General features: G+C 42.9%; 1 protein-coding gene across 1 annotated transcript in view; it reads right to left on the reverse strand.

The window, feature by feature from the left end:
• The window catches only part of LOC148524962 (E3 ubiquitin-protein ligase RNF31-like), a 77448-nt gene that overhangs the window by 48499 nt on the left and 10435 nt on the right, over positions 1-18514 (reverse strand). The window contains exon 2 of the mRNA XM_088471543.1: positions 7804-7842. Coding sequence (XP_088327669.1) covers positions 7804-7839 — 36 coding nt within the window. The 5' untranslated portion in view covers positions 7840-7842. The remainder of the gene's footprint in view (positions 1-7803; positions 7843-18514) is intronic.

Raw genomic sequence — 18514 nt, forward strand, 5'->3', positions numbered from 1 at the left:
AATGCTTGTATTGTCCCTGTCGAAGTCAAATAATTGGATATGATCGATTGCAATTATTATCTGACGATCTAGTTTATGGTCTGATAAAGAGTAAAATGGACATCACTCTGCGTCGGCGAAATCCGATGCAGCACAAAGTCAGTTTATGGGAAACAGGTTCTGTGTATATGGGGTCTTTTTACTAAGCAGTGTTAGGAGACAGAGTGAAAAATGATAAGTCTGTGATAAGGTGCCAGCCAATCAGCTCCCAACTGTCATTTTTCAAACAGCCTGTGAGATGACAGTTGGGAGCTGATTGGCTGGCACCTTATCACAGACTTATCACTTTTCACTCTGTCTCATAACACTGCTTAGTAACTCGACCCCTATGTCTGTAACAAGTAATTAAAAATGCACACAGATACTGGTATGTGTTTAGGAGTATTTTAAATGCAAAGTTAGAAACCATTGTCAGAAGTCTGACTATCTTTGGCAATTGTATTCCTTTTTGTTCAATGCTACTGTAGAAGAGGGACTGACATTTACATTCCAAACAGGCAGAGGAGGACCTTTGATGTGTTATCAGACATTGTGACAGCAGGTATCTGCTGGTCATCTCTGAGCAGAAAGACTTCATTGTCTATTACACCTTGGAATTTGGTTCAGACAGACATAATATCAAATATGCCAGTTGATGGACAAAGTTTTATATATATATATATATATATATATATATAAATATGTATAACCCTGTCCATTAACACATACACTGATGCACATAACGCACACACATAAAGATATATGCATGCACATAGACACTCGTATGTGTATCCACTTGTGTACACATAGATGCCCATGTGCATCCTCACATACATACATACGAACATTACACGGATGCACATATGCGAACGCATATGTATAGAATGGTTCCCATTCACTACGGTTAATAATCAGAGTTATTTAAGGAATTGTGAGATAATGATTAAGATGTAATATGTACTTAAATGAGATCTGAGGTGCGGAATACAGTGGACAGGTCGTGTTTGGTATTATACTAAATCCCTCTTTATTCGCAGATCTCTGGTTCTATCGGCCAGGAGATCGCATCATGCTTCCGCTAGTTACGGATCATAGGGAGTTATTGGTTAGCATGTTACCATTTTGTATGAAGTGTCTGTAGCCAGTTTAACTAGTTCTTCGGCGGGAAAACTACACAAAGAAGCTGTTGGAGAACTGAGACATACCCCTAATGACACCATATGAACTAACCAATGACCAGAGTGACTTGAAGCAAGAACCAATGAGAATCTGTTATTATGTGCCTTTGTTGTCTCTGTAATCTGTACCGAATATAGGCTTGTGAGCTGGGTGCAGTATGCAGTCATTTCTCCATTTCTTTGGGTGATGGTGACCGCAGGGTTCAGGATTGAAATACTGCATACTGGGACCAGTAGCACATGTGTATGTATTGGCTGGACTTATATATATCTTATTGCTTTTTATTCTAATTGTTAAAGCTTTCCCTGTTTACATAAATAACTTTTTGTGCTTTGGAACCCACAATTGGACTGGAAAGCAATTCTTTCTTTAGCGACTTGCAGCGCTAATAGCGACTAGCGACAATTAGGTATCAATATCCCCCAGGCTGAAAGTTGCTAGCCAGCCCCTGCTGTCATTGCCGCTGAGGAGCCGTGAAGAGAAGCTGGGGCCAGGAGTGGACAGGATCCGAGAAGACACAGAAGGTGAGTTGGGGCGGCAGAGACTGAGCGATAAGGATCCAATGGGAGTTGCTACTATACATACAGGGAGGGGGGGAGGGGGGGGAGAGACACAGGACAAGGAGCTGCTGCTATAGAGAAGGAGGGGTTATCTACTGGGAGAGGAGACACAGGACAGGGAGCTGCTGCTATGGGGCGGGAATCATCTGCTGGGAGAGGAGATACAGGACAGGGAGCTGCTGCTATAGGGGGATCATCTGCTGGGAGAGGAGACACAGGACAGAGCTGCTGCTATAGGGACGGGGAAGAACATCTGCTGGGAGAGGTTGACAGGACAGGGAGCTGCTGCTATAGGGATGGGGGGGCATCTTGTGGGAGAAGAGGCACAGGACAGGGAGCTGGTGCTATAGGACAGGGGGGATCATCTTGTGGGACACAGGACAGGGAGCTGCTGTTATAAGGACGGGGGGAGGGGGGTCATCTGGTGGGAGAGGAGACACAGGACAGAGAGCTGCTGTTATTAGGATGGGGTTAGGTCTAGAACGAGATGCTTCACAGGACCTTTGATGTCACAACCACGTGACCGGCAACCAAAGGGGAGGGGCAAGGTTTAGAATAGGGGCCAAAAATGTTTGCTCGCCACACTTCAGGCACGGTTTATATTTCCTCTCCATGCCCATGTGTATAGTAACACTGGTAGCTGTCCGGCCTTGTCACAGCGGTCACGTGGTTGTGACATCAGAGGTCCTTTCTTCAAGTTGGATCTAGCAACAACCGATGGGGGAGGGGGTATAATCTGATGGGAGAGGAGACACAGGGCAGGGAGCTGCTGCTATAGGGATGGGGTGGTTGGAATATGGTGGGAGAGGAGACACAGGGCAGGGAGCTGCTGCTATAGGGATGGGGTGGTTGGAATATGGTGGGAGAGAAGACACATGGACAGGGAGCTGCTGCTAGAGGGATGGGGGGGTTACTCAGGTGGGAATGTATTGACATAGTGACAGGGAGATGCTGCTTGAAAAACACGTTGGGGGAGTCGAAGCTGCTGGTCGGAGAGGAGACATATACACACTTCATGTGTTTTAAAGGGGCATAATGTGTTTTAAGGGGCATTACTGTGTGCCATAATGTGTTTTAAGGGGCATTACTGTGTGGCATGTGTTTTAAGGGGCATCACTGTGTGACATAATGTGTTTTAAAATGCATAATGTGGGGAGACCTGACCATTGAAACCGGTTACACTCCCTCCCCAGGCAGAGGACACAGAGCTGGTATCCCGTGGACAATGAGGGGTGTTTCTACCAGGCGCAGCTTTGGTCCGCACTGTCAGTGTCTGTGCCCTTGTCTGGAGTCCCTGCTTTTCGACCCCCCTGGTCAACCTCGTATTCCACCTTGATCACTCCAGGTAACAGATGCTTCACTGCGGCATCACAAGGGCTAACAGCATCTAGAGGGGTGAATAGCGGGACACCGCTCCGGCTCCACACCAATGTTCTCCAAGTACTGACTCTTAAACCATTCTGCGCATCACCATATTACATTAGACATACTGGGGTGGACTGTAATCTACAGCGACTCCAGTGCTATATTTAAATTTGAATTTGTTTTTGTTTCCTACTCTGAACATGTCTCCTACTGTTTATTGTTTTTAGTCATGACCATCGAACACTCCCTATGTACCCCTGATTTGATATGTAGTTTCAGTTTATCAGGTCAAGTATGTACATGTATCTTGAGATTTGATTGCATAAAAGTTTCATCATGGACAGCGTGCAGCACCGCAAAACTTTTCTCTCTTTTTTTTTAACCTAAGGGGGTGTGGTCATGCCTCCTGCGAGACAGATAACACATATTTTTTTTTGCAGTTGCTTATAATGAGAATCTTTGTTAAATTGTCTATATTCCCAAATAGTCTAATTCCAAATTTGTATCTTTCAGTAAGGATTATAATTTGTTATGTTTTAATCAATAACCGATGATAACGGGGAGAAGCGCGTTGTGGCGTGCTTGCTCACCACATTCGTAGGACTCTATTCTGACTGGTCCTCGATCCAAGTGCCTCCCCCTAGCCATCCTCTCGCTGTCCATCCAACTTTCCGGCTCCAGTAGTAGGCTTGCCGGGATCGCTGGCTCCGATACTGAGCAAATAAAGTTGTGAAGTCCTCTACAGTGTCTGTTGGCAAACTGTAGCATGCTGAATCTGACAGCGTATGATCAATTACTCCGCTTTCAACTACTTTCGCCTTGCAGGTTTCCTCAGGATAATGCAGATGCTCAATCTCTTCACCCTGCTTGGAATAAATGCCCGATAACCTTCTGACGTCAGTCCTACTTTCTCTCATATCAGGTTAGTTGTTCCTTGATCCTATATTCCATGCCATTTGCCTTTGATATCACATTCTTGATTGGTTTTGATTACTTGTTCTTCACTTTTTTACAGGCTGTGTGCATACCGCAGTTAAAGAAGCTCTCTTTATTCTTGGTTAGCCAAGTCTCTGTATTGTCTGTCTTCTTTCTGGGCTGGCTTCTCACCAGATTCTACCAAATCATTGGTGCTCTCCTGTAGACCATTTTTGGTACCTTGGGTAGGAAGGGTCTCATCTCTTCATCAGCTAGGAGGATATGCCAATGCTTCCTTAGATTCATTCTAGATGTTTGCTTGGACCTGAATAATCGGTAATGAATAGTATATCTGAATTGTCATTTTCCTTTTTCTTCTCCTTGTATTCCAGTAATGTCTCCCTTTTCAATTTTTCTATTTTCTTTTTATCCTTCTTTAATTTGTCTGGATCACATCATTGTCCCTTTGGAATGTTGGACAGCCATTTCCCATGATGATTGCATGTTGCATCCAGATAGCTGTTCACATCTACTGGTGTGACAAACGTTTATGTTTCCAATTTTCCTTGTTCTATAAATATTGTAAGGTCCTGAATGTTGATGGTGTTACTACTGATCTCACTTGTAAATTCCAGACCTTCCTCATTTTTGTTAATGTCTGTAATAAAATCTTCCAGGTCTTCTTTATTCCCATCCCATATAATAACTATATCATCAATATATCTTGCCCAAAGGATTAGATTATCTATATACACATTATTCTTCTATATTCATTCCTTCTCCCATTCCACTAGGTAGAAATTTGCATGTGAAGGAGCAAATTTCACCCCCATCACATTCCCCTGCCATTGGAGATAGAAGCTATCCTTGAACCAAAAATACTTGTCTTAATATGAAGTTGATCCCTTGGATTATAAACTTTATCTGAGTTTCTTTTAGGTTTGAATCTTCTCTCAGTCTATTCTCTACATTTCTACATCCCTTTTGGTGGTCTATGCAGGTGTATAATGACTTAATGTCGCAGGGTAGCTAAAAGATAGATATTCTTCCACTTTATTCTGTTAAGTATATTCAATACCTGTGTGGTGTCCTTTAAATGATTCTTCTGTTTCGCCACTACTGGTTGTAAGAAGGTGTGTATGTAACCTGACAAGTTAGCAGTTAAAGATCTTTTACCTGCCACGATCGGTCTTCCTGGTGGCTGTTTTTGGTTCTTGTGCACCTTCGGTATGTGATAGAACACAGGTATGACTGGACATTTAGGATATTGAAATTCATACTCTTTTGATGTAAGGATTCCTTCTTCTGTTCCTTCTTTCAATAGGGGGATCAGTTCTTTTTTGAAGTCTTCCGTTGGGTTCTTGTTAAGTTTCATATATATTGTATCGTCCTTTTATAGATTGTGCGCCTCCATTATATATGCTTCCCAATCCATGATTATGATCCCCCACCTATATCAACTTATTTAATTACCAGTTCCTCGTTTCTTCCCAGCTTTTTTAGGGCTATGATCTCTGCACGCATTAAATTTTAATTCTTCTTTCCTTTCTTTTTTCTTTTATATATATCTGGAATCTCTATAATTTCTATCTCTACGAGTTTCTGAAATGTATTGACTAAGTATCCCTTAAGGTGCTGTGGGTAAAAAGAGGATTTTTCTTTTAGATTCATATGTATATAGTCATCATCTTCTTCTTGTTCCTGTACATCTTGTTTCCTATGTCTATAAAAAATGTTTGTTCAAAGTTATCTTCCTCACAAACTTCTCTAAGTTAATGTGGGTCTCATATTTTCTTAGTTTATTTGTTGGGGCGAATTTTAGGCCCTTTATTTAGGACTTGTATCTCCATGTTGTTAAGGGTGTGCTTGCTTAAGTTGAATATCCCCTTTGTTGTTGTTTTCTTCCTTCCTCCCTTCATTTTCTTTCTTTGATTTTGTTTTAATTCCACCTCGCTTTCCCTGCTTGTTATAGTGCTCCTTTTTCTCTATCTATTTCCCTTGCTCTCTAGAAGGCTTGATGTGATCTTTGGGATTGCTCCTGTATTTGTAAATGAGTGTTTTTTGTGAGCCAACTCTTAAAAAGTATCTAGATAGTCATCTGCCTCACCAGCATCAACTTCTAGATGTTCATATTAATTTGATACCGGTCTTTCATTTTTTTCTCTCTGTTTCCACTCCCCCCCCGCTTACCTATCTCTCACCTTCTCTCCTCCCAATCTCTTGTTCCCCATGGCACTCCTTACCATTCACTCTCCCCCCCAATTTTCCTTTGTCCCTATCCCACCTTTCATTTTTCCTCCCCCACTAGCTCTCACTGTCACTGATTCCTCATCACTGGTGGAAAGGGTCAGAGGTTATACAAATTATATATAACATTTTCAGAATGCCTCAAGGCGCATAAATATTGCAAAAATGTAAAGGAAAACTATAACATAAATAAACCAAACAAGGTGGTGAGGAAGTGTGTGTGTGAGTGTGTGTGGGGGGGGGGGTAGGTGGTAAGATTGAGAGACTCACTAGGGCTTGAAAAGCATGCAATGATTTGTCGCACAGTGGGGAGTAGGGAGCAAACAGCAATCAATGGGCTCCATTTAATTATGTATACCGCACTTACGGTACATACAGACTTGCACAATTTTGTTCACTGCCCATGGGGTTGTGCACAAAAATGTGTGAGTCCGGGGTGAGATCGGGTCACGATGGGGGCAATTTGCCATGCCGTTGCCGGCATTTCTATGCCATTACTACTGCAATTTGCCCCCTTTGCACCTAATTGAATTGAGCCCAATGAGTCTGTGTCTACTAAGCAGGTTGGTAAATAGGATCGGAGTCACCAGTTTGAAAAATGGAGACAACAGAACAGATGCAGCACTAATGACAGGCATAATACTAGGGAATAAAACTAGGGAGGAGGACCCTGCTCGCGAGGGCTTACAGTCTATGGACCTGATTCAGCATTGCTCATATGGGCAATGCTGAAAACAGATTCATGATTATCGTGAATCTACGCATGGGCAGGACCCAATTTGCTGCTGTCTATGGGGACTGCATCTATGGATGCAGTTTCCTGGCCTTGCAAGCCGGCCAAGCCTGAGTAAGCTGAGGCTTACTCAGCTGGCCGGATGCCCGGTGCCGTCCACCATCGTGACCGATGGTCGCGATGGTGATCCCAGCCTGTGACCTCGGTCGCAGTGCTGGGATCACAAAAGCAGCAGCGGGTGTCATACACCTCCTGCTTCATTTGCATATTAGCAAGGACGGAATTGTAAAGCTGAATCACTCCCATGTATAAATTAATCTATACCTCAATCCACCCCAGTAATGTCTAGATCCTTACCAAACCAAATGGGGGATTTCACACATAGCCACACCTCTTTTCTGACAAGCCACTCCCCATTTCAGTACTGAAATATCAGAACTGTCCCAGAGCATAGGCACTGTTGTTAGGAATACAAGTAAATGGATTACATACATCTTTAATATTATTTATATACACATACTGTATATTATTTGTTTTTATCCATCAGAAGACAGTTGAAAATAAACAACAAATGTTAACAATAAAATGTTTTTTTTAAGTCCATTTAAATAAAATGACAGCTGCAGTGGTTCAAAGAGGAATATGTTATATTGTTTTCACATTGTTTTTCCAGCTGGCAATAAAACAGAATATTAAGAAATGATGGCGTGACATACTCTTAATACCAGATTATGGTGCATGTGCCCACTGGGCCAGTCTAAAAAAAAATGACCAATGATGGCTTACCAGGATGCAACTATTTCCTTGTGTATCTATTTTCATGATCTATGGAACATAAGAAAAGATCACAATATAATATCTACAAACAAATATACCTACACAATACACAACTGTGTTCATTACATTAGTGGGCCCTAATACCACCTCCCTAGTATTAATGGTATATAGAGGACACCAAGGTTTCTAGAGAGCATTAGATGCTGCTGGTATACTTTTTTGCTGTGTTTGTGTTTTATTTACATTTGCAGAATTTGTGGAGGTGAAAATAGGGCATAAATTAGTTTTAAAGGCCAATGTTTGGGACTTTGAGTTGGTGTCTGAATCAGTATGTTGGTTTATGTTAGGGCTATGTAGTAGGGGTTAAGATTGGGTTAAGCATACCATTTTCTGTTTGAACCAGGAAATATTAGGGTCACCTTGGTCAGACTATGTGAAAGAAAATAACCCCCACCCCCCTCTTTAAAACAATGGGTCTACTGTCTTCCTAGGACACACAGAGGCTGAGATAGAAGCTACTTGATAGTGTTACACTATAAACAGGAGGCTACTTGATAGTGTTACCCTATAAACAGGAATAGAAACTACTTGATAGTGTTACCCTATAACCAGGAATATAAGCTACTTGATAGTGTTACCCTATAAACTGGAATATCATGAAAAGAAGCTACTTGATAGTGTTACCCTATAAACAGGAATAGAAGCTACTTGATAGTGTTACCCTATAAACATGAATAGCAGCTACTTAATAGTGTTACCCTATTAACAGGAATATCATGAATTTAATGGAGTTATTAAATTCTAATCCAGGTCCTCTTCAGAATTTCACTTATGTAAACATTATTATTAACAAAATTAACAACAACATTTTCACTAGCAATATAGTAACTTGCATAATCCAGCTATGTACCTTATGTGAAACACTTGCCTCAAATATTTTTCCTTGATACACTTATGTCCACATGTTATGGAAAATTTAAATGGAGACTAATGCTGGGGATGCACTCTACAATTATCTGTCAGATATCTGTCCAATCTGGCTGGTTGGAATGAAAATCTGGTAATGTATGGGAGCCAATGACAATCGACCATATGGTCTTAAACACTGGAAAATGGGCAAAAATTATTGGACAAATTGGTTAAATTAATTTGATTTAACCAAGTTGTCTGGATGACAATTTTTGTCTGTTTTTCAGTGTTTGTGAGGAAATGGTCGATTGTCATTGGCTCCCATACATTACCAGATTTTCATTCCAACCAGCCAGATTTGACAGATAATTGTATATCAAAGCCTTCCAACTCCCATCCTAACTTGCTGCAACATGCTCCTTCCTCCCTGTTTACGCCATCTGTGTCACACCTGTTTGTCTGCCCCTCCCCTTTAGAATGTAAGCTCTTACGAGCAGGGCCCTCTACCCTCTTGTGCTTCTCCTTACTTTACTTTCATCTACTTCTTACACCCCACCAGGGCACCTAACACTTGGTTGCTTATGCTCTGTTGCATATCTAGGTGTTATGGTGACTAATGTCGCAATGTATATTATCCATGTCCTTGTCCTATATTGTACTGTAAATCACTTGTCAAATTATTTGTTTATGTACTTTGTAAGGCGCTGTGGAACACTTGTGGCGCCATATAAATAAAGGATAATAATAATAATAATAATAATATAGTGTATGCCCAGCATTAGATAAACATCAACTATTAATAGTAACTAATTGTCTATATTTCATATTTAATCTCCATTGGATATCTTTCTGTTAACATGTTTAACTTCTCCTCTCTAATTTGTTGTTACTCATTGGCTTACCACTGTTCAATGGTGGAACTAATACTGCATGGGATGTGGCCATTTCGGTGTCCAGAGGGTAGAGGGCCTGGCAATGTTTGTACACCCTCCCGAGCCCCCACCTCTGCTCATCTGAGCTGTTACAGGGGTCAGCACATGCACAATACTAACATTTATGAGAGGCCCAGCAATGCTAGTTTACCTTCTAAAGCCTATTTGAAGCTTCACTGCTAATGCGCCGAGACATAAGCACAGTTATAGCAGGGGCCATGAGGACTGGCATCACCGGGCCCTTCCTAAAATGTTGCTGTGGAGGACAGCAATGCTGATTCCATATCAGCAGCTACTCTAACACACAGATGTATCCCAATACACTGGCTATTACTGTGAAACACATATGCGTGAAGCTGCATACACACACAACGATTTTGTTACCAACGATTTTATGAACGATTTTTATGAACGATTTTCTGTCAGATTATCTGTTAGATTTTTTAAAGTGTAATGAACGATTTTTATGAACTACAAACGATTTTTGCATATTCCCTTAATGAAAATCGTTCAGTTGACAAGTCTGACTGAACTACAAACTACAAACGTGAACGCGCATGAACGATAATCGTTCATCATTTGACTCAGAAAGTGAACGATTTTTTCAAACGATTATCGTTAAACAATATCGTTTAACGATTATCGGTCAAAAAATCGTTGTGTGTGTATGCAGCTTAACTGATAATAACCACATTTACCTTAACTACTTTCCTCAATAGCTGATAGTGAACACATTTAACTTTGATTAGCTTCCTCATTTAGTTGCTTAATGATTAAGCCAAATTGATATGCAATGATTGTTACAGAGTAGTAAGTAATACTTCCTGATCCATGATGTTCATAGATAGAGTAACTCAATAGATAATATAACTGACTATAGGACCTATTTATTATTCAGCCTTGAATGCAATTTAAGGACAAGACTTGCCACGAGTTGCGGCAGCGTATGCAATATTACTGGAGCAATTGGGGACAGTTATTTAAAAAGCAGATGTCCCCACGAGCTCTATCACTACTACATTCACTGTTAATTAGGATTTGCAATATATAACAAATATTTAAAGGATTTTATTATTTAGACCATCGTCATGTAGAAAGAAAGGTCAGTATTCTCTCTAACATCCCGCAGGCTGCAAGCTTTCTAGTTTTATTTTGCACATTAGTAGACTAAGCAGGTTTTCTTATCTCACTCCTATCCGTTCTTTAGACCAGGTAACTCAGCTGCTGTGGAACTACTCCTCCCAGCATATTCTGCTAGCTTTAACAAGACCTAATCTCAAAACTGTTACAGTCTGCAGGGCATGCTGAGGTGTGTAGTTCCACAGCAGCTGGAGTCATACCAAGTTGTATGTGGTTCTCTTAGCATGGGGTAAAGGGCAGTGCTGTTATTTTGCTCCAGATGGCAGTCCACCGGGGGTCAGAGAAGAATGGGCTGAGGTCCGCCATTCTGCCGTGACACACTAGATTAATGTCCACACATGTGACACAAAAGTTTCAAGAAATAAAAATAAATGTACATTAACCATATTATTAAAATGCCCTCAGACATTCCCACATGCCATATATACAATCTCAAACTCCCTAATATTCCCTCAGATCTTCCCATATACCATTTATGTACCCATCTGACCACCACATATGTCATTTATATGCTAATCAGACCCCCGCTGTAACCCCAGACCTCCCCACATGCTATTTATATGCCCCGGCCTCAGACACTCCACATGCTTTAGGCCTCAGCATATGCCATTTATATGCCCAGGGTTGTAGTGAGCTTTGATTGGTTGGAATGAAAATCTGGTATTTAGGAGCAGTTTGCTCCTAAATGGCAGAAAACATGAAAATGGTCGTTCAGACAAGTTTGTTACATGTTTGATCTAAACAATTTGTTCAAACAACAGTTTTTATCCATTTTCCGGCATTTGGGAGCAAATTGCTGATTGTCATTTGCTTTCATCCCTTACCAGATTTTCATTCCAACCAATCAACTAGTTGGCTGGTTGGACAGATAATCTTTAGATGTGTGGCCAGCTTTAGATAATAGGGGTCATCAATTGAGAAGTAGTAAAATGTACCAGATGAAGGACTTTCGTGGTATTATCACTCGCCTCACACCCCTTGACAAATCCGACTTGGTCACTGTGTATCAACTGAGGAATGAGGGGATTTAGGACCTCATTCAGAGGGGCTCGCAAAATGCGAGCGCTCACTCTGAATGAGGGCGGCTGCTTCTTTGTAAAGAGCCGGCCTCCTGGTCGCTCGCTAAGGTGGGTGACCACCGCCAGCTTTAGCGAGCGGCCAGGTTGATGATCGCGATGGTCTTGCGACGAGACCCTTGTGGTAGGGTCTTGTCTGCCGCAAGCCCCAGTGAGCTTTCGGCTCTAATACAGCCGGAAGCTCACCACTGACATTATGAGTGATGTCAGTGCGGCCGCCCCCAAACAGCAGGCGTTACTTCAGGAATGCCTCAGTTTGGCCAGCCACCCCCCCCACCCCGCCTACTAAACGGGACGAGCTGTTGATCACCATCAACAGCCGCCCCTTTTGTAGTGACCCCCGGAGTGAGATAATTTTTCTCTCGCTTCGGGGCTTACACACGCACAGTGCGGCCACTGCGCGTGCGCAGGGCCTCAACATCGACCCACTTGCGAGCGCTCAGCTCTTGCGAGCGGGACTGAATGAGACCCTTAGTCTATTGACAATTAATTTGGCATATAATTTAAGGTCCACGTTTAATAACGATATGGGTCTGTAGCTCGGGCACAGGGAGGGGTCCTTACCAGTTTGGGGATGACTGAAATATGTGCCTCCAGGAACTGCTTAGAGAATTGTGATTCCACTGAGACATTGTTGAAGGCATTCAACATCATAGGGGCTAGTTTATCTTGAAAACTCTTGTAATAGCCTACGGTTAGGCCGTCAGGCCCAGGGCTTTTACCCGCAGGCGAGGAAGCTATAGCTAGCTCTAGTTCTCGCATGGAAAATGGATTCTCCAAAGCGAGCTCATCTGAAGGAGAGATGGTAGGGAAGGAAATAGAGGTGAGATAGTGAAGTAAGGGGATTAGATGAGACAGGATTAAGGTCAGGTAGGTTATAGAGGGTAGAATAATACTGTTGGAAGCAAGCTGCAAGTTTAGAGGTTTCAACATGGGATGTTCCCCGATTATACTTAAGTGTGTGTATAAATCCAGATGCTCGCTGGGCTCTCAGCGCTCTTGCCAAAAATCTTCCCGGCTTGTTCCCCAATTGGTAAAAGCATTGCGAGTTTCCAAAAGCTTATGATAGTCCTCTTTGGACATGGTCCGCTTATGAGATGCCTCCAGTGACTTAAGCTGATGTAAAAGGGCCGCAATCTGTGCAGAATTTAGTTTTTTAACATATGAGCCCAATTACATATGCTTACCTTGGATAACGCATTTGTGCGCTTTCCATACTGAAATTAGGGAAGTTTCTGGGATGACGTTATGAGTAATGTAGTCAGATAGAGCGGTATCAAGTTTTCTTTACAGTATGCGTCTTGTAGAAGGGACTCTTGTCCATTGCTTAGAGGAAAAATGTGGGAGAATCAAAGTCAGGGAGACCGAAGCGTGATCTGACCATGTTATTGGCCCAATGTCAGCTTCAGCGAGCATGTGGAGATGTCTATGACTGAGGAATAGGTAGTCCAGGCGAGAGTAAGTGTTGTGTGGGTGAGAGTAAAAGGAATAGTTACGGCCTGTGGGATATAAAGTCCTCCAGGAATCTGCCAATTGGTAGTTGTGAAGCAGTATCTTGACTTGTTTATATTTGGTGAGAGGACATCTAGGTGCATTCTTAGATATATCTAGTGAGGGGTCCAAGGGCCAGTTAAGATCTCCTCCCAAAATTGCAATGCCTTTAAGTAAGGGGTCAAGCATATCCATGGCAGACCGAAGGAAGTTATATTGGCCTTGGTTAGGGGTATATATATTGATGAATGTGAAGACCTGATTATATATGTGGCATGTAAGTAGAAGGAGTCTACCTGGAATCAATCTGTGTATGGTTACATCAGCGATGGGAAGTTTCTGTGACAAAATAATTGCAACACCTTTAGATTTCCCATCGGGGTCATTGTTATAGTAGGCAGTAGAATAATGCCTATCACACAGAGACTGGGGATGGGCAGATATTTTAAAATGGGTTTCCTGGACTAGTGCCACATCTACTCAGTTTGCCCATAGGGAACGTAATAGTTGAGATCGCTTTGGAGGGAATTTAGTCCCCGGGCATTTACGGAGGAGATTGAGAGCTTAGTAGGTAGGGACATTATGGAGGGCAAAGAAGTAGTAGCATTCAAAGACCCTAAGGGAAAGAGGAGGGAGAAAAAAAGGAAAAAAGAAACAGTGAAAAACAAACATTAACAAGATATGAAAATAGACACTAATGAAAAACCCGTGACTGAGATCACATTATGGTCCGAGGTCTCAGTAGCGATATACATCAAGCGGGTGTGGGGGCACAGGGGGGTGGTGTCAACTTTAACCTCAAACAAATAGCAAGGTATAAAATCTAGATATAAACATCAAAACTTACTAAAGTTAGCAATCATGACGTTGTAGGAAATTTAACAATACAGGTTGAGTCTCCCATATCCAAATATTCCGAAATACGGAATATTCCGAAATACGGAATAATTTTGGCATGACTGAGATAATGAAACCTTCGATTTTTGATGGTACAATGTACACAAACTTTGTCTAAGGCGCAAATTATTAAAAAATATTGTATAAAATTACCTTCAGGCTGTGTGTATAGGGTGTATATGAAACATAAATTAATTTCATGTATGTACACAAACTTTGTTTAAGCCACAAAATTATTGAAAATATTGTATAAAATGACCTGCAGGCTGTGTATAAGGTGTATATAACGCATAAATGCTTTCTGTGTGTATATTTGGGTCCCATTGCCAAGATATTTCATTATGGTATGCAATTATTCCAAAATACGGAATATTCCGTTATCCAAAATACCCCTGGTCCCAAGGTTTTTGGATATGGGAGACTCAACCTGTAGCAATATTAAATATAAAGTAGCTCCATATAGTAAACAATATCCTAGAATAAGAAGAAAGAGATAAACAATCAGGTAACATCCGTTTCGGATTGAGCTGGGGAAGACCTGAGTCAACGTCGGGGATTCCGGACCGTCTGCCAAGAGGAAGGAAGGGGTGCAGTTGAGGGCAAGTCCCATTGTGCTAATGGTTCTTTCTAGTCATGAGTCTCAATTTTCGGGAGGCCCAGAGAAGAGCAGAAGGATGGTAGGTCAGATGGGTTGTAGAGTGTGTGGGTTTTGCCCAAGAAAGTTACTTGTAAGTGGAAAGGGAATCCCCATCTGTACTTTAATTGGCGTTTACACAGTTCATCAGTTAGTGGACGTAGAGCTCGGCATTGTTGCAGAGTGTGCCAAGATAAATCCTGGAAAATGTGAGTAACATTGGCATTAAAATCCACTCCATCTAGTTGCCTGACTTTCCGCATTATTTCCTCTTTTTGGGCAAAGTAGTGTAGTCGGCAGATTACATCTCTTGGGCAGTCAGAGGAGGAGCCACGCGGCCGCAGTGCTCGATGGTCAAATTGTAGCTTGTCTTTTGGGTCGTTGCCGAGTATCTCATTGAAAATCTTTGTTAAAGCATCGATTAAGTTAGAAGGGAGGACATCCTCGGGCAAACCCCTTACGCGTATGTTATTTCTACGGCCATGATTGTCCAAGTCTTCCATCCTAGTTTTAAGGAGAGTAATTCTATAGTTGTCAGCTTAGATAAAGAGGTATCTGTGTGTTCCTGACTATCTTTTATGGATGTGAGGCGGTCCAAAAGTAAGGTGAGATCCTGTTTAACAGAAGCCAGTTCCTGTCGAGGAGAGTTTTGGATATCTGACTTTGTTGGTAATGTCTTAACGTATGCCATTAGTTCCTGTAAGTCGTTGCCTGACTTCGCAGAGGATTGAGAAGATGGGGTCTCCATTGACATAGGGCTAGGAGGATTCGATGGATCTGGCGGAGAAGCTACTGAGTCAGGGATAGAATCTTGTTTAATAGGAGTTGGCAACAGAAATGGACGTAGACCGGATTGAGATAATTCTGTGCTAGGATGAGGAGCTTCTTTCTTATTAGCAGATTTCCCGTTTTTCCCATGGCATACAGAAATCCATAAAAGTAGGTTAATGATGGGCCATAAACGTACGTAGTAGTGTTATGATGTCATATGGAGAGATGAGGCAGTCGAGCACCCACCCTCAGATGCCAGGAAATTATTATGCAGCCATTATGGACATATGAAGCCTTGTTTCCTGGTAAAATGGTAGAGATGTTTGTTGCATTTATGAGCAACTATTACATGAATATCGCTGAAAGGTGTTGTCAATAGAAATGAGAAATAGTAATCAAATGTCTTTTAGTCCTGCAATACAAGCTATGACCACAGGGGGGAGTTCCAGAATGCCTGAAGTATATGAAACTCTCAGCAACGTTGAGAGATATTGGGCTCTATTTATTAACATTATTTTTACTAAAATAAAGTGAAAAAGGGTGTTTTCACACTCTTTTCACATTATTTTAGTATCACCTATAGTTATTACAGGGCAATTGGAGTAGAATTCGTAAAATTCTACTCCAACCCCTAAGTATCACTTATTTTTAGTAAAGCAGATCGCATTTCCCATAACTGTAATGGGAAATGTGATTCGACCATAGTTACTAAAAAAAAATGTGAAAAAAATATCTGGGAAAGCCCTGTGATAATAACGCCACCTGGAGGTGGCGTTATCCAGGGTCTCCCCCGGTTACCGGACTCCTGCTCTGCTCTAACGGGGAGAGCAGAGCCGGGAGTCGGTCCCTGTAATCAGCTGTGTGGTCTAAACAGACCGCAAGCTGATTACTGTAAAAAAAAGAAAAAAAAATAGTAAAAAAAAAAATGACTTACCTGACTCCAGGGACCGGTGATCAGGGCTCCGGTGATGTCTCCCCCCCATTCAGCTGGTCTCCCATAGTGCACTGCTGCCTGGTCATCAGGTGATCGGGTCCCAGTGCAGTATGGGAGATCACCTGACCGGAGGAATGGAGAACATCACCGGAGGCCTGGAGCACGCAGGTAAGTGTAAATAAGGGAGAGGGGGGTCGCGGGGGGGAGGGGGGGTCGCGGGGGGTCTGCGATCACGGGAGGCGGGGCTTAGCGCCAGAGGGGGTTAGCAGTGGCGACCGGTTGGCGCATGCGCGGGCACTTAATCACTTTATTTTTTGCGAAAATACTGTGATAAGGCTCCGAAGGGGATTCGCAGGGACAGAGCTTTATCACAAGCCCTGTCCCTGCAAGGGATTTGTAGTAAATCCCTGTGATATTGCCTGAATTCGCAATGCGAATTCAGTCGTTAATATCACACTACAATCTGCATTAGAAATGCGGATTGTAGTAAATAGAGCCCATTAACTGCTAGTTCCAGCACAGATTCACTTCTTTGTTGTAAAGTAAAAGAATGGAGTGGAGGTGTAGGAAGTCCTGCAGCAAGGGACACAGGAGCAATTACAGTGCTGTGAGCAGTACTGGCTTGCTGTTGATTTCCTCAGAGATGCCACAGTGGGGAGAGCTATACAGCAGCAGGTATGCAGGGTGCAGTGTGAGCCGGAGATCACACACACTGAGTCACCGTGGAGTACTCACTGCGTTCCACAGAGCCGCTTCCAGGGGACAGAAGGGGGAGTCTTCGCCAGGAGGTATTACACAAGGAGAGGCAGGGAGACCTCCCGCAGTGCAGCAGAGACCCACGGCGGCGGCCGCGATGGGAGAGCCACCCGTTATGGAGCCACTTCCAGGGGGATAAATTAGTCAGCGGGGAAGTCTCTGACAGGTGGATCTCCACGGGGGTGGTAGCGGTATTGCCCGGCAGCTAATAGGGGTCAGTGGCGGGTTGTAGTGGGAGCTGCAGGCTGTGTGCTGAGGGCCAAAATGGCGGATCAGCGTTATATGCACCACCTTATAGACCCGCTTCCCAGGGTCCAAAGGAGGCAGTGGGGTGATCTAGACCCGGAGGGCACCCGCAGGGGATCGAGCGGTACCTCCGTAGAGGCAGTAGAGGTCCGTGGTGGCGGCCGCAACAGGAGAGCAGGGCCCTGTAGAGCCGCTTCTAGGGGTCCAATAGAGGCAACAACGGAGCCTCTAACCAGAGGATCCCCACGGGGGGAGGTAGCGGCACGTCCGGGGAAGCGGCTGAGGTCAGTAGAGGTGGCCGCGATGGGAGTGCAGCTGACGGTCCACAGATGCCCCAACTCAAGGCCGCAGCTGCAGGGTGAGAGGTAGGCCCCAATCAGGACTGGGGATCAAATTCACTCCGGAGCCCGGGGAGTGAAAGGGAGCAGAGTCAGGGTGGCCCAGACATTCAGAGGCCCCTGGAGAGGGGTAGGTCGACCTGTTATAAAGTGGGTTTTGCCCTATAAAGCAAGGGTAAGTCAGCAGCTACATGAAATTATGTCTGCCCAGTCAGGTAGCTAGGCTACGCCCCCCAGGAGTAATATCTTTAATTTTTCAAATGGAACCTGTCTTTTAATAGGAGAGACTATCTATATAGAATTGTGTTTTTATTTTGCATATTACTTGCATAGAAAATGGGATTAATAGATATACAGCCATGGCCAAAAGTTTTGAAAATGACACAAGTATTGGTTTTCACAGTTTGCTGCTTCAGTGTTTTTAGACCTTTTTGTTAGATGTTACTATGGTATACTGAAGTAAGATTACAAGCATTTCATAAATGTCAAAGGCTTTTATTGACAATTACATTAAGTTTATGCAAAGAGTCAATATTTGCAGTGATGACCCTTCTTTTTGAAGACCTCTGAAATTTGCCCCTGGCATGCTGTCAATC

Source organism: Taudactylus pleione, unplaced genomic scaffold (assembly GCF_031769625.1).
Source record: "Taudactylus pleione unplaced genomic scaffold, aTauple2 ptg000114l, whole genome shotgun sequence".
NCBI lineage: Eukaryota > Metazoa > Chordata > Amphibia > Anura > Myobatrachidae > Taudactylus > Taudactylus pleione.